The sequence below is a fragment of the Harpia harpyja genome, chromosome 12, assembly GCF_026419915.1.
Source record: "Harpia harpyja isolate bHarHar1 chromosome 12, bHarHar1 primary haplotype, whole genome shotgun sequence".
In the NCBI taxonomy this organism is placed as follows: Eukaryota; Metazoa; Chordata; class Aves; order Accipitriformes; family Accipitridae; genus Harpia; species Harpia harpyja.
In genome coordinates, this window is record NC_068951.1 from 12358398 (window position 1) to 12375130 (window position 16733).

The window sequence follows — 16733 nt, forward strand, 5'->3', positions numbered from 1 at the left end:
GAAAGTGTAAATAATTACTTTGATATTTCATGCAACTTGTAATCTGTCAGTCCTTTATGGCTTTTTTGAAATATTAAAGGAGCTGTGGATAACCAGAAACAAAAACCAACAGAGGACATTTTGTTTTCACAAAACTGAGGCTATTTCACATCCAAGCCTCTTTTGTGCCAAAGACATCAAGAAGCTCATACAAATGCTCCCAGTTCGAGTCTACCCACCGTTAGCATCACTAAGGAAACCAGTGCTCTTGACTTGCCAAACCGTGTTTTTCACAAACAGGGAAAGTAATCTAGCTGTTCCTAGACACACAGACAGATTTCTTTTGTACCTGAGCAAAACTTCAGAAAATAAAAGGTGTCTCAGAAGAAAAATAAAATAAAATAAAAAATTAAAAAACAACAACAACAACAAAACCAAACCAAAAACCAAGACACAGACTCAGAGCTTCAAGGACAAAACAGAGTCCATAATAAGCACTTGAGAAGTGAATAAGAAAGGAAAACATTTAGGGACAGAGGTTATTATTACCTTTCCTACTCATTTTGAATAAAACTTCACTCACACTTTCAGGGAGGTTGTGCAGGAAGGTATTATCTAATGACCAGTAACACAACATGGTCCTTACTGAAGGAGAAAGCTGTTTCCATTTTCTACTTCCTTTCACTCAGTTTGCTGAGTTTTTAGGCAGGATTTCACTGGTTTCTACAACACATCAAAACTTCCCTGAAAGGCTAGCTCTATTAAGTACTTGTCATTTGTTGGGTTTCAAAGCTCTTTTCTTGAGACTTCATTTATCAGCACGATGCTTCAACAGTAAAATATTCATATTACTGGAAAAGCCTCATGCATAAGGAAGGAAGGAGATAAAATCTTCATCTTTTAACTATCAAGTCTTAAATAAAGACCTTCTCCTCCCACAAGCTATCATTTAACCCAGAACTAGGCCCAGCCATCCACTTAAAAAGGAAAGGCACTATCTTAGCACAGATTTGTTAGCTACTCAAAGCAAAATGCTACGCAGGATTTACAAGTGGACGCGACCTGGCTTGTCTGCTCTACAATCTCATGCCAGGTTAATTCTCCCAGAAGAACTAAATATGCATTATGGAGCACATAATAATATTAAAAATGCAGCGATTGACTTAAGTATAAATGAGACATCCCATCCAAGACAGCCTTCAGATACAGAAAAAGTCTTTCTGAATTTAAAGGTTTTGCTTTTCTACCTGCCTGTTACTGCGATATCTGAGAAAAGCAGCTAAACATAAGAACAAGTAAAATTGTCTTACTGGCAGGGCAGAAACACATTTCAATAATCATTTTTCCCCTCACAGAGATGATAATATTTTTCCCCCCCTCATCCTGATATGAAAGCCTGTAAACAAAGTAATCATTTGTTTTTCTTTGAATTGCAATACCTGACTTGTTCGGTTTGGCAAGTGGCTGACTTCAGATATTTCTTGCGGGAAATGGAATTCGCAGCCCTGGGAGTTTTACTTATTTGCTTAATAAACCTGTCATATCTATTATTTAGGGTTTGAGTGGAGAGAACAAAGTTAACTTCACACAGAGCAAACTTCTCAAGTTCTGGTGATTTAGCAGAAAGCCCTGTAGTAAATCCAAGGCAAATTACTGTCTTTCCATAACAAATCAAGCAAGCAGTGACAAAAGCCAGCTTTTCATGCCCTTGAAATACTTCACTGCCGAAAAACTGAAGAGTCATCCTCTGGTCTGTGTTCACAAATGAGAGAACCCACAGATGAGAAAACCTAGGGATACGCTCCAATTCCTTGGTACCTCGAGGCTCAGCACAGCTCCTGCTGCAGCCTGCTGGAGGCTTTTTTTTTGCTACTGCCACTGAAGCTGACCTGAATAAAAGCAATTGAGCCTCAGGTGTAAGGACTGATGATCACCTCCTCTACAGGTGAAGGCAAAAAAAAAAAAAAAAAAAAACACAACTCTTCCTTTTTACCACCATACAGGCAGAGGCAGCACATACTTTAAGGACAGGCAGAAGCCCATTTTTGATGGGTCAAGAGCAGAAGGTATCTGACACAGGACATAGACACAAGCAAGGACCTCAGCATTTCCTGCCAAAGTAGAGGTGCAGCTGCCCCTCTGACAAATCACAGTTCAAGTGTTTCAAATTATTTCCTGCAAACATGCCTATCAAACTCATCCACAGCCACATCCAAATATGACCAACAGGACACTGCCACTTCTACTCCTCTTTGGAGTGCTCTCTCCAGGATGTCAAGGTGCCTGATATCTCCCTGTGTTTTTGATTTTATTACATCAAACACTCTTCAAACTAACATGGCAGGGGTGAGAAAAATACAGGAAGAGACCTAAACTCCATGCAAAGAAGTACTCCCTAAATTAACTTAATTTAGCATTTTTAGCCTCATGGCTCTATTTATTGATGTGCCATGGCTGAAAAAAGAAACAAGTTCCCTGAGAAGTTTTTACTCCTGGAAGGAAAATGACACCCAGAAATATCCCAATTTTGACTGAACTTCTTTCCTACTTAACCTCCCAGTGGTAAAACAAGAGGGAACCCCCGGCCCTATCATGATTTACAGCCTCATCCATCATAAGGCTCCAGGATCTTTTAACAAATGAAAGGCACAAACGTTAAGAAAACAATAATACATCAGGAGCTGGAGCCAGGACTAACAGAACCAGCACTAAAGGAAAACGTTGGCAAGGCTATCAGGAAAAGACTGCCTGCAGCAAGAAATTTTAGTAAAACTTTCCCAGGGGAGTCGTTAAATGAAGTGTTAAAGTTAATGAATTACATGAAGAGTTAAAGTTCACACCAAGCGAAGCTCTGGAAGCAATACTCTAGCAGCAAGAGGACAGCTAGAAAAGCTGACAACTTTTCCCCTAGTTCAGGCTTATCTGTCAGTGGCATCATAGACAAGAACCACGTGGGGGCTTTTTGAAAGTTGATTAGACATTAGGCTGCCCACAGGAACAGCACTCATTTCCTTACAAAGCAGCCTTCCTGCAAGACTAAAACACATGGAAAAAGAACAGGACAGGGAGCAGACTTCCACAAAGATACTCTTAAACACAACAGAAGAGGAGCAGAAGACTGCTAGTGTACTGTGGGGACCTTCCTGCTCCAGGTATAAAGCTGTCACAACCCAACCGTGACAAACGGAGACAGAACTGCAATTTGCTCGGTCCATGGATGAAACACGCTGCCAATCCCACTGCAACATGGGATACTCTAACTGCTGTCAGTCACCAATAAAAATGGCTTTGAGCATTTCAAAGTGAGCACAAAAATGAATACTGGAAACTTGGATTGAGTAATCGATGAACCAGCAAACACCCCAACAGCAAGAAAATCTTATTAAAAATAGCTACTAGAGTCTACATAATCACAGGCTACATACCCACTCAATACATCGTTGCTCAGTTAAGCACAAAAGCCTGAACTGAAGCAAAAAGCAGACAAGGGTTGAAAGCATGACAGCTGAGAGATGAGGAACTTGGCAATACATTACCTTGCCATGACTGAAATAGGAGGTGGCTTGATCAAAAGCAAAAATCTTTTTTCAACATGTGTCCCTAAAATGGGAAAAGCCCCTGAGAAGTTCTGACTGATACCAACAAAAAAACCCACACAACAAAAAAAACCAAAAACCACCACACCAAACCAAACGCAACCCACCAAAATAAACCACCAAAACTCAGAAGCAACATTTTTTTTCTCCTGGAATAGAAACCTTTGTGAATTTTCAATAATGAGCTAGAAGGAAGCCTCCATCCACATCTACCTTATTATGCTGTAGAATAACAGAAGGTCCCTCCCTGAGGCAGCAGGTACTAGCTGCCATCCAAAGAAAGGATGCTACCGAAACAGACCTGCAGCTCAGCCCCCCAAAGGGAATCTTGCATTTTCTTTTGTTTGAAAAGTCAATGATGAGATTTTTGGACATACAGAACAGCATTTTAAAACCCAAACTCATGCAGACAAGTAATGACTTATGCTGCTACCCAACTGAATCAGTCTGAAAGGGCACTGCACATCATCTGTGAAATGCAGAAGGATAAATATCCCACCAACACCCATTTTCTTGTAGGTTGAACATTGGCCAGAATCCTCAAGGACAAAAAAATTCCCAGATCACAACTCTAAAAAAAAAAAAAAAATTTCTATCTGCAGGGCTACAGAGCGGTTTAAGATTGCTTCACTGAGCTATAAAATCACTGCTGTGCTGTAGGGAAGGTTTTTACAAGGTGTCGTTAAACCACAACTCCATTTCACATACTGTTGCATGATTCTGTTGACATTTGTTTGATTTGGGAAACTTGCTTGGATGCACCATAAAGACGACTGATTTTCAAAGGAAACAAAAGAATCAAAACTAAAAAGGCATCTGTCTCCACCCAAAAGTGACTAGCTTGTATTTGAAAATTGGGCTATATATTCACATTTTTATTCCTTTCTTCTGTGCTACAATTATCACAACTAAAATCCAGGTAACACGATTTAACAAACAAGAGTCCTGAAATGCCCAGCCTAAAACCAGCAAGATCTTCCACTTCAGTCTATTCTGCTTTCTCACACACAGAGCACGCAGCACACATCCTTTCACAACATCTTGCCATATTTTGCAGATTTTTTTTTAAATGGCTCTGTAAAAGACTTCTCCACTCCATCACTTAGTTCTTTTCCTTGCAGTTTAGGACTAAAAGGGCATTTCATTTCAACACCAATCTTTCAAGTGGTCAAAACACCACACACATATTTAAAAAAAGAAAGTGCGATGAATTTTGATTCTGCAATCATCTGTTATGTTTGAAGAAGCCTCCAGCCAATCTGAGCTAATACCAGCTAGAGGTGTATTTCCTAGTAGCAATATCTGTTGTGGAAAATCCAGCCCTTGTAAGCAATGAAGCTGGCTGGACTGCAGATTGCTATTTTATATTAGAAACCCTGAATGCCTTCCACAGGAAGGAGGGCATCCAGTCCACACTAGCACACTGACATAAGTCAGACACCAGCGAGCAGCAGCCAGTTCTCATAACTGCCTTAGCTTTCACTGGTCTTCAGAATTCTTGCAATGCAGGAAAGCATCTAACCATAAAATGTTAATAGAGGTTATGAAACACTAGGAAAAGTGTCAGGCAGAGACACACTTTTCCTAGGACCATAAGAGTCCCAAGCACAACTCCCCACTTGGGTTAGTCTTCCCAGGAGGGCCATTTTGTCAAAGACTATATGCAAGCTCATAATCAGCAGAAGTCAGTGCTAACTGGAGAGCAGCATGGGAAAGTCCCTATTTGCACTTTCTCCACCTGTTTCCTCCCTGAGTAAGAGCTGCATACAAGTCTTCCAAGCACCCAAATTAACAGTTTTGGTCTGTAGCCCATTCGATGATATGCATCAACCAGCTTTTCAGAATTATTGGATGAGAAGCCACGAGATTATCATAAGAATACATTATTAAAGTCAAAAGGAAATTGCCTGGTTTCTACCATAATCAATCTTCATTGACTGTAAGATAATGTAAACTAGTCAATTAGGAAAACAGACCAAGACAGATATCCAGGAGCCCTGCAGAGCATCCCTCAAGACCCAAAGCCCCACTTTCCAAAATTACAGGCCAAAGAAGAGTCAGAAACAACTTGGTGCTTTATCCTCTCAAGAGGGACACAGCACAGTTCCATGCACACAACCGCACAAGCTGCTCTTCCAGCAAAGCCTTGTGCTTCACACCTGGGTCTCTTCTGCACACTTGTTCACAGTAGATGACATGTAACAGCACTCCTCTTTTAAAGACTACCAACCTGTTGTTGTTTCAGTAGTGCTGATCGTTACAGGGACCCAGCCCAAATGAGCTGGGTCAGAATGACCCCACACACAGGGACCACTTGCTAGCACAGATATAGACCCAGACTGCCTTGCTGTGAACCACTAGCACAGAGGCTCCAGCCATGCCAGTGGCAAAAGGGAAGATCATTTCCTCATGCAAAAGCTTAACTGCACTATTACAAGAAAAATCCACAGCATGGTTTGGCACATGTGTAAGTACTCTGTGTAACACAAAAACAGTTTAATGCCATATTATAGTGTCCAGCTCCATCTGCAGAGCTGGATAATGCTACTTCCGTTCTCTTATGCCACACTTTTCTATTGAGAAAGCTTTTAGGAGAGGCTCCATCTCGTCTGCATATCCACACCACCTAGCAAAATGCAATCCCCGTCTCATACCAAGCCTCTGCAACCAAGAGCAAAAGAGGGATGTTGGAATACCAGCTCTGACACAAACATGGAAAGGTAGATACTTTGCCTGCTTTGGCAGCCCAAGTATCAGCAAAGGAAGTAAAATCGTTGCTCATCTCATAACAGGAAAGAAAAAGCAGCTCTCACTGTCCATAATTAGTGCTGCCCTTCACACAGAGGGGCAGGACACTGAACAAGACAAGAATGTATGCTTTTGCAGTTGAGAACCACTTATAAACTATGCTGACCACCGGGCAGTCACAGCAAATAAGCATGTTTGATGGGAGACTACGTGTGGACAGGCTTACTGCCAGCTGCACTGCTGAATGACCAATCTGCAGGGTTTGTCTAGCAGAACATGGACACGTTTACTGTACCTCGCAATACCTTATTCAAACAACATATTTATTTGGCAACAGATGCTGTGCTCCCACAGGACATCCTTGTGCTACTCTCTCCTTGGATACAGCAATGACATCAACAGGCCAATTCCTGCATGCTTCTCCCAGTAATTACCATCAGCAGATAATTACTCTGTGCATTGATTTGTGGACTTCTGTTAACTGCGTTATTTGGCTGGCAAGAACCTTAAAAAATGCACAGGAAAAAAACACCCGAGAAAAGCAGCACAAAGTTCATGAAAAACGGTAAGCAGATGGGCTGGAGTGCTGCAGGCTAAGCCCTGATCATCTCCAACAACAGATGTGGTCAAGAAAAGGTTGCAAATAAAGAGGAAGCCTAGCACTCAGGGGGACTTCAGACTTCCAGAATTTTTTATAACTCTCAGCTCTGCTTCACTACCCATTTACTAAGTTACAACAGACTAAAGAACAGCAAGGGATATGGGATCTACCACCCAGGGCAAACATAAAGAGGTTTCATTCATAGATCTCAAAGCCCTTTACAAAGGCTCATCAAGGAAGCCAGTATCATTATCACATGTCAAAGACAGAACGTCCAGCCAGAGGTTACCTTTAAAGTAATTTTTTCTTTTTTTTTTTTTTCCCTCTTTTTCATTGGGCACTCCCAAGTCTTACATAGCAAAGGCACACCTCAAGATCTCTTGTAATGTTGTTTATGAATTGTAATTCTTTTCAATAGTCAAGGTTTAGAGATGAAAGATTTGAACACAGGAAAGGGGAAGGGTGAAGTGTCCCTGTGACAAATCCAGATTTTAATGCTGGAAGTAGTCCCCAAGCAGTTAAATGGTATTTCTTAAAGCTTACTTTAAAGTGTAGGATCACACTGAATTCTAAGCCAGAGCAGCAGAGGTCAAAATCTAGCCCAGAGACTGAGCTATTGCAGACAAGAGCACATTTTTCCTATAGGAATCTTTCACCCATTATAAGTTAGAGAAAGTTTTTGGAGACCTCTAAATGTGCACATCACTTTTAGCTGTTTCTAAATCTGACAGTGAAGTACCCCAGCCTTATTCAATTCAGTTAAAATATGGCTAACAATTCTTGCATACTCTAAAAAGTTTCTGCCTGCAACACAAAGTTGCGTACAATGCTTTGTCTGTAAGCCTAATACCTTAACACTCACTGCCCCATTTTCAAATAAAACTCCAGCCAACTTCATGAAAAGTTTCTTCACCCAGTGTCAGCAAGGTTTTGTCTTCCATAGTAGTCATACGCTCACAAAGGGCTCTTAAGAAACATTGCAAGTGGTGTGATTTACAATCCCAGTAATGGTAAATGCTGACATAGGATGACTTTTTAGGCAAGAGTGCCAAAGGGGATCAGGAAACCTCCCCTGTAGCAAACGGACATAGAAGTAAACTGAAACTTCTTGAACATGCTCTCTGGGACATATTTTGTTTCCTATAAACTCAGTCTCGGTTTTGCTCTCTCACACACACCCCTCCTCTGTATTTACATTGCAAATGTGACTACTAGCATCATTAAACTTTGTTTTAGAAAACAAGAACATTAATCTCAAAATTTTGTCAACAAAATATGCCCATTTGATTACTTCCCAACCCATCCAGAAAAAATTAGGATATTATTATTACTATTACTCATGCCTGCAGTTTATAAATATGAAGGTTAATAAAGCCATTTCATTCCCTGGGAACAAGTTTAGATTGATCTGTCTTCCTAGTTTATCACAAACTCCCAGCTGTGGGAGATAATCTACATTAAGAAATGGTGTCCCTATGATTAATAGCAGTCTTGCAGGCCACAAACATACCCATTAGATTTCACATTTTATCTGATAAATACATTTCAGGGGAGTAACTTTGGAGGACAGGGAAAGCATGCCACAACTGTAAAACTTAAAAGTTCACTTAGTTATTAAATTCACTAAGAACCACCACTGCCTTCTGCTGCTGCATAAAAGCAATTTGGAGAACAGGCCCAGGTTCTCAGCCTAAAACCCAGCAGTTGGAAGGGTAGTAAATGCAGAGAGAAACCCAGACCTTAACCCACCCTAGCTGTGCATCATCCAGCCGCACCTGGCACCACAGCCTTGGATCATCAGGCACCTGAGAGAAGCAGCCTCAGAGCTGACAGCCTCAGACCTCCCCAGCCCTCCTTCAGGCCATGGTCATATTACGCACTGTTGGACTTTCATGCCTAGCAATTCCCTTCATGAAAGCATAGGCATTATCTGTACTGACATAAAGGTTTGATTCCAGTTCAGGACCCTAATAAGCATCACCTGCAACTTTATCATCCACAGCAAGTTCCAAAAATTTAATTACTCGGAAAACAAAGGGCTGGATTTTAGGAGCTACAAAGCAGTCATCACCACATAGTATGAGATTTGGTAAACAAAGCGTGGAATTTACCTTTGTATCAGCCATCATTTTATATATTTGAATGATTTCCTGTTGCCACCCAGCCTTGTGCCAATTTTTGCGCTCAGATTCAGTGTGCAGAAGGCACCATCACCTTGAAATGTGTACCTTTACCCTCAGAAGCTCTTTAAAAATCCATCTCTCTTCAAGGGACAGTATGTAATAGCTACAACTCTACCAGGAAGAGAGGTTTTGGCATTCACCTTGAACTCCTGAATCCATCTGCCTGATCCAAATGCCTGCAAGAATTCAGTACCTGTCTCAAGCCCTTTGACAATACTTTGTAAAGTGCAATGAAGCTGCAGCACATGGGGAAAAAAAAGCTGTAAAACAAAACTCAGCCTTGATTTCGTCAAGTCAAGCAACAGGAGATGGATGCAAAATTAAATTAAGATCACCTGCAGAGATGTGAGCAAACATTTATTAGACACACTCACCTCTACAGCCTCACTCTGTCATCCCATAAAAGGCAGGACAACAAGGAATTATGACTATCTGTGACTGCACATCTGTCTTATCTGCTAGTGATTCTCACAGGAGGCAACACATGCCTGCAAAAGAGATCAAAACTGAAACCTAAAACGTTTCAAATTAACTATGCTGCACAAGGCAGAACCTGCTGTTCTATCTCCGATATGCAGAGGAGTTAATACACAACACTGACAACCACAAAACACATGCTGAAAACTGTTAGGCATATTTCAAATAGAAGTAACTCTGCATACGAAGAACTGTCTGTGATAAAACCCTGAAATACACAACTTTTCTTCAAACTTGCTAGCTTGTATATGGATAGTTCAGATACAAAAACCCAAAGCACTTGCACATGTTGGTAAGGATTACTGCAACACAACAGATTACATCAGTGTAAAACAAAAGCATCAGACTAGTTTTACACAGTTCCACCATTCCACGACAGAAAAAAATGGTTAAAGGGACAATGCAACTCATCTGAAAAAGAAAACTTCTCATTGAGCAAACTCATAGCCACTAAAGTGACAATGTGACTTAAACCAAAATGCACTGGATTTAAACAACTAAATCTCCCCACCTGGGAGCAAGAGACTCTGATCATGATAAATTACTTTCATAAACACAGATCATCCTGCTCTTCATATCAAGTCTTCAGCATTTATTTTTGTTATAGTATATAACTGCACCTATGGGATCATTTTACAATTCAAGTGTTTGCATAAACCTGTTGCAAGTCAATGCACACATTCCCCAGGAGATTCACCACCAAGATAAAGTCATTCTTTCTTGCAGCTAATGACAGGGATAGGCATCAGTTCAGGCTCCCCCATGAAATATTTACATAGCTATATCTTGCCATCACTCTGGAAACGACACCCCCATTCAAGAGAGCTGAGGATTTATACTGAAGTCACCGCTGAGGGCCCTTTCTCCATTACCTGCTCTGGTTACAGAAGCATGAAACCAGAAACGTAGTTTGCAGCTAGGCAGATCAACCATGCAGAACAGGAATAAAGGGGCCAGTAATGAGAACTACACCATTTAAGGTTTCAAAATTAATCCAAAAACCTGGGACATGACTACAGCAGCACAGTTCAGTGGCATCAGTGACAAAGAAAGGCTGATCCACAGTTTTAGGGCCTCCTATCTCATCAGCTGACAACAGCTCACATCCAAAAGGGCCAGGACACTTCAATCCACAGTAAGAGTATAATTCCAGTCCAGTTCCACACTGACACTTGCACTCTCAGGATTTAACCATTTGCAGAGGCAAGAGGGCAGCGTTCAGCTGTCACGGCAGAACAACTGTTTGCCATCTCCTCCAAGGAGAAGGCAGCTGATCAAAACCTGCAGCTTACAACTCCAGATGAGCATCTGTGCTCAGACAGAAGCTGTCCCTTGGGGCTACTTGGGTCAGAGCCACAAGAACCTGATCTACACAGAGATACTTACACTTCTGTAGTAACTTGTATGTACAACATACAGGCCTTACGTTACTCAAGAAAAGCAACGAGAAAGGTAAGGAGAAAGTAGTTAATTGTTTGAATTGTGCATCAGCCAGTCATAGACAGCAATGAATTTTCACTGCCTATGTACAAAAATCATACCACATTGGCTTCAGCCATGCTTACTACCAGGACAATGAGCACAAGAAGCTACGAGCAGGAAGTATTTTATTGCTGTGCTCACTTTTTATTCATAAACTGGACTATGATATGTGGTTTTCCTGGTTTACAACACTATTTGATCGTGGTGTTGCCATATTTTGTCAGTCAGTGAAAACTCAAAGCCTAATTTTTCATAAAACTGGTGGACGACACCACCTCCCTTCTGTGGTCTAAATCATCTCCCAGGGCATGCTGCTCAGAAAACAGTTCCCTTTTTGTCAGTGACCTCTAGTGGTGAGCACGTGCAGGAGAGGCGAAAGAGGACCACTTCACAGCACGGTTACGCGGGGAGAACAATTGATCCTTTCTCCCTCCAAAGGAATACCAAACGGTTCATCCACCCTTCTCGTGCAAGCTGCAGTGCACAGGTCCATACAAGCTCAGGGACAGGAGCTCTCACACAGCAGTCTGCCTTGCCCCAACTCAGTGGGGCTACTCTCCTAACAGAGTTTGTTGCAAGCAGCAGGAAGTATTTTACCTCCTTCCCCCTCCCTAAGGTGAGGAACAGAGATGCCCATGCTCCTCTTGTAACCTTCTCCCCTCCTAAGCATGAAGCCTCCTGTGATCCAAGGCCTGGCTTGCTGTGGCCCAGCAGTGTCATCTCAGCTCAGACTACTGAGGAAATTCTTAAGTTTTGGGAAAGAGCTGTGGGAAGTCCACACCACAGAGGCATGCAAGATAAGGAAGGTGTAATTACAGACAGAAGTAGGTTTGTTGAGAGAAGGATGGATAGCAGGTGTCACAAGGAAAGACACCACCAGGGAAAGATCACTAAGGGGGAAACAAGAGTCAGCAGATGGCAACACAGTACATCACAGGTCCACCCTGGGGCCAATCCTTCCCATCCCAACTGCCAACTGCTCGGCCAGCAAAGAATGTGGGGAGCACACTAAGGCTTAGCCTAGTAGCTATTTATATCCTCACTCCTTTTTGTGTGCTAATCAAATAAATGAGTTTGATATATCCTGTTTGCAGACTGAAGACAGAAAAAGAAACATGAACAGAACCACACAGGAACAGAGATAGTTAACACCCTGAAACGAAGCAGGAATTATGATTGTCTTTGACAGGCTCAGCACAGGTCAGATCAAGCTCACTGGTTTGCTCTGCAAGCATAGCACCTCATCTTAGGGCAGCAGCGAGCAAGACAGAGAAGGTCTTGCAGCAGCGTGTTACTACTCCACATGCAGCTTTGCTCCCCATCATGACATACCAGCACACACGCTTGCATTTCAGCTGACATACCCACAGGCAGATACAGTAACAGGATTTGTGTTTAGACACTGGACTATGAATCACAGTGGCAGAGATGTACATTCAGATCTGAATGTTAGCTGTGGAAGTGATTTTTCCTCAGACTGAAAATAACAGGTTACCACTGCAGCATTTGGTTGGTGAACAAGCCACAGTTGGCCGGTAACTATATCCAACACACCTCCAAGTATGTTCTTTTTTGTGACAGGTTCTCCAATAGCTCCTATTTTACTCTCTTTTTAACTAGACCCTACAAATTCGAATCCAGCAGGTAATATTTTAATCAATTCAACTGATCAGTGACAAAGACCTGACAGTTCTATACTCGCTGTAACAGCAGTACCTTTGCTTTCTTCATGTGGCTCATGATACTGCCAAGATCTTCAACATCAATGACGGAATTTGTGCCTCCAGCTTCCTCACCATCAGCCTCCTCATCGCTACTGGTTTCAAACAACTCCTCTGCCTGGGTAAGCTATCAGAGAAAAAAAAAATAAATCAGGAATGTATCTGAATTTGAAACATAAGACCTTCATCTATGCTAACCAGTGAAATCAGCTCTCACAATCAGTAAAGACTACTGAAAAACAAGGCATAGTCTACCAATAACCTGTATAATGTATATGAGATGCATTTAAGCTTGGGGCTTATCAGTGTGTATTTTTAAGAGTTCAATAGCACACAGAGCACCTGAAACTCAGTCCAAATGTCCTGCCTCCAGACTGCTCTGTTCTCCTCATGTGCATATCTGATCATATGAGAAGCAATACAGAGGAGTCCAACTCCCACTGCATACTGTGATGATCTAGAAGCCTAAACCCCTTTAACTCCTCCAAGTGCCCCTGTCTGAATGAACAGGGAGTGAGAGATCTGCTTTCCCAGTCAAACTCTTCACAGAGCAGAAAAGTTGTCTCCCTTTCTGTACGCAGCCAAGGTACAGCACAACAGCATTGGTGTTGGTGTAACAGCAAGATTTATTCCTCTTGTTCCTGCAGCAGCCAGCACTCTCAAACCCACTCAGCCAGAAGAGCCCCTATTTCCCTACAAAATTCAACATGGCCATAGCAATCATTTCCAACCCACAATAAATGGCTTGCAGGGAGGATTAAAGTGCCATAGCAGCTCTGGGTCTTGCACTGTAGAGCAAGAGAGAGGATTTCTTATTTAAAAACCTGCAATCAACAAACACTCCAGAAGACACACAAATAATTACAGGCAGACACATTCAGAGGAATTACAGGACTTGCTCAGATAACACTTCCCCAAATGCCTTTGGCAAAATCTTGGGATGCAGGCAAACCACCTAAACTTCAACAAGTTGAAGTGGAAGCAGGTTAACTGCTCACTGGGAACCAAATGCTTAATTTGGCCATGAGACAAAGCAAAGACCCTGATGACAACCCAGACTGGCTCCCTGGAGCATATGTCACAACATGTACCTCCCCCTATTCAAGAGGAAGACTCCCTCATCATATAAATGCCATCTAGCCAAGATCCATCACTAATTCTTTGGTCCTTCTTTTTGGATGGCTTATTCTACTTGTTATCTGCCATGGGATCTCATCCCTCTTCCCCCCCTGCTCCAGAACAAAGAAGTATCAAGCTCCCAGAGCACCCCTCTGGGCTGTAGAAGGAAGGAGAGAAGTTAAATAGTGCTCCAAGGGGCACTAAACCAGAAATAGGGTCCCACGGATTTTGGCTCTACCTCAGTACTCTCATATTCTGATGCCCCATGTTCATGATCTGAGCTCTCCTTGCTCTGCTTCCCCGGAGATTTGCACTTCCCTTTCTTGCACTTCCCACTGCAGGGCTTCTTTTCCCCTCTGCAGAGTGCCTGGAGCCGACTGAGGAACTTGGCTTTCCAGGCTTCAAAGTCGGCCTCAATGCTGCCATGCTTGCTCTGCGCCACATTGCAGTCCCCCTCAGCACGAGTCATGATACGGCTGGCACTGAGCATCCACAGCCACCTGTCAATATTTCTTCCAACCTAGGATAGGACAAAAGTTAGAGGGAAATTAAATGAAGTCCAAGTTAAACAAAGCAGGCAACTAAGAAAGCAAGGACCAAGCCTGGAAACAGAGCTAGTGAGCTGCACAGGACTGCAAGGCAGGGACTTCTGGACTCCCTCTCACCTGCTGACTGAGACCACAGACAGAAGTCAGTTTGAACACCAGCACACACCCTCAGGCTCCCATCTGAAAATACCTCTGCTATTACTCTGATGTGGTAAGAGATGAGCTCTGGGAACAAGCTGCTTTGTGCGATGCTCATTGGTCAAAATGGCCACACGCATAACACATTTCATATGGCCCCAGCTATACAAACCTAACAACCTGGTGACAAGCCAAGCCATTTTTCTGACTAAGATGAAACTAATTACCAGGCTAAGATACTGCCATATTTTACATCAGGAAATAAAGCTGAAATCCACACAATACAGCAAACTACATAAGTTCAGGAAAAGTGCTCTAAACTAAAAGGCAGCAAGTGAGAGGGTTTACAGTCCTGTGCCCTCATACACTGATGGAACGCTTTCAAAGCTGGGAAATTAACTCAGTAAGGATTCACCAAATGTATTACCATACCTCCCAGATTAATGCAGTGCTTACGGGACTCCTTTCTCATTTAAAAGGGCAGCACAATTGCTTCAAAGCTGCATTGCCTGTGCCCTAAACCCAGTCCCTAATCAAGTCCGCACAACAGCTGCAATTCTCACACAAACTACCAGTATCATTCAGTTTTGTAGCATTTAAGAAAGCTTAGCCTTTCAGAGGAGCAGAAATCAAAGAAAGGTGCACAGGAGATACTTACTGTGTTGTAATGATCAGCATAAACTGAGTTTCCCAAGCCAAACACAGTGTATCTCAGGCCTTTCAGATACGTTTTCCCAAAGCGGAAGTCATTTGCAGCCTCTTCTAACCACTTGCAGAACCACGCTGCACTCTCGGTTGGCTGTCCATCTGTGTATGTAGCTACCAAGAACACACAAATGTTCCTGCTGGTTGTCTAATAATATAAACAAAACAGAATAGGAAAGATCACTGCATTTTTTCAGAACACTTTACATCAGCAAGAGAGCTGTCACACATGGGCAGTTGGAAGAAGTCAAAAGACAAGTTTTTTTGCTAAGTGGGTTAATAGTCTTCCATGTGTGATGCTGCAGGTGATAATCCCAACAATGGTGAATGGCCACTCTCCCTGCAAAGCCATCCTAAATTAGCCAAGAGAGATCAAGCTGTCTTTCCCCTACTTAACAGACACACAGTGCTAAAACAGAACTGGACATCTACCTTCCCCACCCCAGTCAACAGCTTCTTGAATACTCTTGCAGCAATAAAGTCTCCCATGGATTCAAAAAGCAACTATCAATATTCACAGAAGAAAAATCCATCAAGGATTACTCAATATAAATACACCTCACAAGAAGTTTCTAACTTGTAAGTCTATGAAGGCTGCAAAAGTACCACCATCTACTTATTCTGATTTTGAACACTTCCCCAGGTGTACACTGTCAGAGACAGAACAGAGGGACCTGGTGCAGCCACTCACATAACTCACACCCGAGTTACAGCACTAGCTCATACAAAGCCACTGTCAGCACTAAAATATTCTATATGATCCTTTCACAGTAATTTTCAAAATTTAGGTATTTTCTGCTGAGGATTGATGGGCTATACTCACTTACATAGAAGGGAAGCAATTTTCAAACACACAGCTTTGGGGATTTCCAGGATAACAGGAGAGAAATACAAGAGGAAAACAGCTTTCACAATCTCAGGAAAAGCTTGTATTTATTATTTATATTTATGATGTACCTACCTCCTCTGATAAACAATCATCTGGATCGTAGTCTCCCATGCTAATGACTTCCACAGGCAAATTAAGGGAAATAACTGCTTCAGCCAGACCTTTGGCAAATCTCTGAAAAAAGAAATGTAGAACGCTTTGAAAGCGTTCCATCAGTGTATGAGGGCACAGGACTGTAAACCCTCTCACTTGCTGCCTTTTAGTTTAGAGCACTTTTCCTGAACTTATGTAGTTTGCTGTATTGTGTGGATTTCAGCTTTATTTCCTGATGTAAAATATGGCAGTATCTTAGCCTGGTAATTAGTTTCATTTTAGTCAGAAAAATGGCTTGAAATTACTTCAACCCAACTATCATAAGATACAAACAAGCCCTGCTATGCCCAGTCACAAGATTTCTCCCAGCACAGAAAGAACAATAACACAGGAGAACTGGACACTGGACCTATAATTCCTCATGTTAAAATAAAAAAGTATACTGGCTGAAAGA

The 16733-nt window shown here is 42.1% G+C and overlaps 1 protein-coding gene across 4 annotated transcripts in view; it reads right to left on the bottom strand.

Annotated features, from left to right (window-relative positions):
* LOC128149121 (S-adenosyl-L-methionine-dependent tRNA 4-demethylwyosine synthase TYW1-like) overlaps positions 1-16733 on the bottom strand; it is a 111459-nt gene that overhangs the window by 91457 nt on the left and 3269 nt on the right. For all 4 annotated transcript variants that reach the window (XM_052803949.1, XM_052803950.1, XM_052803951.1 and 1 more), the window contains 4 exons: positions 16259-16360; positions 15251-15445; positions 14145-14426; positions 12783-12905 (listed from right to left, as the gene is read on the bottom strand). In XM_052803949.1, coding sequence (XP_052659909.1) covers positions 12783-12905; positions 14145-14426; positions 15251-15445; positions 16259-16360 — 702 coding nt within the window. The remainder of the gene's footprint in view (positions 1-12782; positions 12906-14144; positions 14427-15250; positions 15446-16258; positions 16361-16733) is intronic.